The sequence below is a fragment of the Branchiostoma floridae genome, chromosome 3 (genome assembly GCF_000003815.2).
Source record: "Branchiostoma floridae strain S238N-H82 chromosome 3, Bfl_VNyyK, whole genome shotgun sequence".
In the NCBI taxonomy this organism is placed as follows: Eukaryota; Metazoa; Chordata; class Leptocardii; order Amphioxiformes; family Branchiostomatidae; genus Branchiostoma; species Branchiostoma floridae.
In genome coordinates, this window is record NC_049981.1 from 7,942,381 (window position 1) to 7,947,808 (window position 5,428).

General features: G+C 42.3%; 1 protein-coding gene across 5 annotated transcripts in view; it reads right to left on the reverse strand.

Moving 5' to 3' along the window:
* The window catches only part of LOC118411196 (tropomodulin-1-like), a 35,837-nt gene that overhangs the window by 4,748 nt on the left and 25,661 nt on the right, over positions 1–5,428 (reverse strand). For all 5 annotated transcript variants that reach the window (XM_035813278.1, XM_035813279.1, XM_035813274.1 and 2 more), the window contains exons 8-10: positions 1,901–1,984; positions 1,265–1,324; positions 889–1,033 (exon numbers count right to left, since the gene is read on the reverse strand). In XM_035813278.1, the coding sequence (XP_035669171.1) occupies positions 889–1,033; positions 1,265–1,324; positions 1,901–1,984 (289 nt within the window). The remainder of the gene's footprint in view (positions 1–888; positions 1,034–1,264; positions 1,325–1,900; positions 1,985–5,428) is intronic.

The window sequence follows — 5,428 nt, forward strand, 5'->3', positions numbered from 1 at the left end:
GGTTTGAAACATATTAGACAGAACTGGACCCTGTAATAAGAGTTACAGAATTGTACATGGAACGTTGAAAGAATACGTTTCAATAAGGATCTTGTATCCAATAAAGACCTTTACAAAACCTCTTATACATATATATATATATGTGTGTGTAAAGACATTTTCCTGTGGATTTATTATGACCTCAATTATGTAATCTGAATCCTATTTTGTTTGCCTCTTACCTCAGAACTTCAATGAAAAGTGGCTGCCAGGAGGGCTTTATCATGAATAAACAAAGGCTCAAGCAAAGTTCCAGTTGGGCCATGTTCATTTGATTATATGAATGACATCCTCTGACAACTCCAAAAAAGATGCGAGCAGGCGAATAAAAAAAAGTTTGGCAAAAAAAGTTGCCTTCAGTATGAAAATGGTCAAAAAGGTAGAACATACAAATTCTCAAGTTTCCACAGACAATCAGGTCCGGCCCTGTACCTGATCCTCTGGACCTGAACGGGACCTATACCTGAATTTTCTGTAATAGTACCCACCCCTACCTTTTTTTTCTGACCTTTACTATCTTAATCTTTCACTTTAGATTTATTTTCGCATTCTATGGTATTAGTTATCTGTTTTCTAATCCTTTTTTCTTTTAATCTATGGCATATATGTGCTCATTTTAAAGCTGCTTTGCACAATTTATTATGTGGTCAAAAACTTTTTTTTTTTGGAAACGGCCGAAAGTTGATGCAAGCTCAGATGTCATCCAAATAATCAAATCAACATGGCCTTAGATGTAATCAAATTGACTTATTCTGCCAGGTCATTCTAAGGGAATAATGGCTGGGTCACTCAAAATGTCCAGAAGTAGAGTTGTAGAGATTTAGTTGTTTTGGCAAAAGGGAAACTTACCCAGATCGTTGTTGCGAGTTAGGGAGTGGTCAGCGGAGTCCCGGGGTCCGGGGAACTCGAAGCTGTAGCCAAACTTCAGCACGACCCTGTTCTTTCTCAGCATGTCCGCGATGGCCATCTCACACCCGTTACCCAAAGAGTGCCGCTGCACAACATTAAAACACAAACAGTTAAAGGGGCCCAGAGCGATTTTTAGAGCATTAAAATTGGAAATATTCTGGATGAGACAATCAGTACGATATTGACATTTACTTCACCATTCTAGCACATTTGTATCATTATTTCATACTTTCAGCGTTTAAAAGGATGCACAAACATGTCGGAAACGGACCTACAGATGAGTTAAATCAATCAAGGAGATGGTATACGTACATACCTGATTTGCTATTCTAATTTCTGTCAGTGTTGGGTGGTTGACCACTGACTCCATTATTTTCTGTAGGGAAAAGACAACAAAATTTCCGTGAATAGTTCATCAGCTTGGTACGTCACTGAATAAAGAGACTCTTTTTGCACAACCATTGTAAATAATTTGCAAAAGGCTGTCTGTACATATGTAAATACTTTGTTTTGTGACCGCATCTGAACTGTGAGCAGCGACACCTGTCCTGCAGTACAATGTAAACAGAATTGCCCTGAAGATGGTGACAGACTGTCACCGATACGCTGGTAAGAATAAACCAATGGTTGTGTAAAAAGAGTCTCTTTGTTCTTTGACAACGAAATTTATCTTTAATTTCTCTACCATGACTTATCTAAACATTGAGGTAAAATTCTTGAATTTTGACAGCCCTTCTGGATGCTTTGCAAATCTCTTACATGTACCTTTAGCAATAAACTAATTCTACATGACAATTGCCAAAATCACACCAAATAACCTGCTTTTAAGCTTTTCAGACATCTATCAAAAAGGATCCATCCTAGAGCGGATCAAACCTTACAGACTGACCATACACACACTGTGTTACACCTACTACATGTAGTGAGGCAGTTTACAAAAAAGGACTTTTACCTTCATTCCATCGCCAGAAATAAAGTTGGACTCGATGTTGAGTCTCTCCAGAGTGGTGTTTTCCTTCAGTCCTTCTGCTAGAGCCTACAGAACAAAATACAGTGTGTTACACATAAGGGAGGTAATACCAGCTACACAGATACAGATGCAGAAGCTGGTGTGTTACACATAAGGGTGGTAATACCAGCTACACAGATACAGAAGCTGGTGTGTTACACATAAGGGAGGTAATACCAGCTACACAGATACAGAAGCTGGTGTGTTACACATAAGGGAGGTAATACCAGCTACACAGATACAGAAGCTGGTGTATTACACATAAGGGAGGTAATACCAGCTACACAGATACAGAAGCTGGTGTATTACACATAAGGGTGGTAATACCAGCAACACAGATACAGAAGCTGGTGTGTTACACATAAGGGTGGTAATACCAGCTACACAGATACAGATGCAGAAGCTGGTGTGTTACACATAAGGGAGGTAATACCAGCTACACAGATACAGATGCAGAAGCTGGTGTGTTACACATAAGGGAGGTAATACCAGCTACACAGATACAGATGCAGAAGCTGGTGTGTTACACATAAGGGAGGTAATACCAGCTACACAGATACAGAAGCTGGTGTGTTACACATAAGGGAGGTAATACCAGCTACACAGATACAGAAGCTGGTGTGTTACACATAAGGGAGGTAATACCAGCTACACAGATACAGAAGCTGGTGTGTTACACATAAGGGAGGTAATACCAGCTACACAGATACAGATACAGAAGCTGGTGTATTACACATAAGGGAGGTAATACCAGCTACACAGATACAGATGCAGAAGCTGGTGTATTACACATAAGGGAGGTAATACCAGCTACACAGATACAGATACAGAAGCTGGTGTGTTACACATAAGGGAGGTAATACCAGCTACACAGATACAGATGCAGAAGCTGGTGTGTTACACATAAGGGAGGTAATACCAGCTACACAGATACAGATACAGAAGCTGGTGTGTTACACATAATGGTGGTAATACCAGCTACACAGATACAGAAGCTGGTATATTACACATAAGGGTGGTAATACCAGCTACACAGATACAGATGCAGAAGCTGGTGTGTTACACATAACACTACCACTGGCCGTTACGGTGAAAACGTCCTATAATGGGTGAATGTTGGTGAAACACGGTGAACTACGGTGAAAATGTGTCACCCGGATTCGCATTGTTCCCATGTAAATATGGAGGGGTGAAAGCGAATCTTGCACCTACGTGACAAAAGAGTAAAACATGGTGAAATGAAGGTTTCACCCCTAGTAAAACAAACAGCAATTACGTTATTGTGTGCGTTGTTTCACGAGCGCTAGCGACGTGCCCGGCGCTGTCCAGTCTACAGCACTGGGACAGAAGACTGCCCGCCCAGTTCCTCAGCGCAAGCCGGGGATTTTTTACGCCCCCTCCGCACGCCGGGCAAATTTTAACGGTTACAGCTCGGCGCTATCTGTAACGGCACTGGGACTGAAGACTGCCCGCCTAGTTCCAGGATTTTTTTACGCTTGCGACCGAGTCACATATTTCTGGGTCGGAACCAAAGTTTGATTTGCCGCATGCTTGCAAGCACCTCCTTGTTGCAAGTAATTAATTTTTCATTCTGAAATCGAGAGCGCCATGACAGGACTTGTATCTGACAAGGAGACTAACCCTCTTTTGTATCGAGAGCTCAGACATCTAAGCGCGTCTAATAAACTTATAAAACACATTTTAAAACATGATAAAACATCGTGTCCGGGCGTTTTACCAGTCAAATACGGCGCTAAATCGACTCCGGCCGCCATGACGCCCGCTCAGCGTCTGCAAGACGTGCACGTGACCGGAATACGCACCTCTGATTGGTTGATCCTACGGCTGTAGGGGGTTCCCCACTATGATCTGCGCTCTGATTGGTCGAGCTGCAGAATTCTTTCTTTGCTGCCCCATGATGCCTTGCGCCCACCCGCGCGTCAAACAAAATTTCTTTGTATGAAAAATGCTACATTTCTACGCACAAAAACGCTATATTCCAATTACATTGCAATATTCTCGTAAAGAAATACACAATTACAATAGTCTTTCGAGAAAGTATGCATTTATATCCGCATTTATGGGAGAATTTAAGCTGGGAATTTCAAGATACGGCCACGGAAAATTACGGCTCCCGACAACAACAACAACAAAACTTACTCAGAGGATCTAAAAAAGACGTAGAATATATTTCCTAGTGTTGCACATGCAGTAAAACTATGAGTTATTGGAAGATTTTCCTGCATGGATGATTCGGGCCGGGTAGAAGCTGCATGACCGCCAGCCCAGTCCGGTACCTCATGGTATGGTATGCCCAAGGACATTGTATGCATGCCATGCTGGTTTTACCGTCATTTTTCGGGAAAAGAAACACTCTGGTAGCAAAACTCCCCACGATGTCACCACGGTTTTCGATTGATTTTTTTTAATAGTGTGGATAGGGTCTAATACCAACCAACAGCGGTAAAATTTCCCCAGCTTGTGCTGATGAACTGGGCGGGCGTTCTACACTCCCAGCACCGGCTAGATAGCGGCGGGCTACCGATGGTATGTTTTTTTGTCTATGGAGTTGCGCGCGCCCGTACCATGACACCTTTCACCGGAGGTGTTAATTTCAGCGGGGTGAAACACGGTGAATTTTCTATTGTGTTCTGGTGCAAAGTAAACACTTGGCATTTCACCCCATCCTTGCATAATCTACTCAAAATATGTGATAATTGCTCAAAATTAACCCCTTGCAGAGTAAACATAAAAGGGGTGACTTTGACTCAGAACAATCATAGTACCGATTTTAACCGTACTTTCACTACCATTCACCCATTATAGGACGTTTTCACCGTAACGGCCAGTGGTAGTGTAAGGGAGGTAATACCAGCTACACAGATACAGAAGCTGGTGTGTTACACATAAGGGTGGTAATACCAGCTACACAGATACAGAAGCTGGTGTATTACACATAAGGGAGGTAATACCAGCTACACAGATACAGAAGCTGGTGTATTACACATAAGGGTGGTAATACTAGCTACACAGATACAGAAGCTGGTGTGTTACACATAAGGGTGGTAATACCAGCTACACAGATACAGAAGCTGGTGTGTTACACATAAGGGAGGTAATACCAGCTACACAGATACAGAAGCTGGTGTGTTACACATAAGGGTGGTAATACCAGCTACACAGATACAGATACAGAAGCTGGTGTGTTACACATAATGGTGGTAATACCAGCTACACAGATACAGAAGCTGGTGTATTACACATAAGGGAGGTAATACCAGCTACACAGATACAGAAGCTGGTGTATTACACATAAGGGTGGTAATACTAGCTACACAGATACAGAAGCTGGTGTGTTACACATAAGGGAGGTAATACCAGCTACACAGATACAGATGCAGAAGCTGGTGTGTTACACATAAGGGAGGTAATACCAGCTACACAGATACAGAAGCTGGTGTGTTACACATA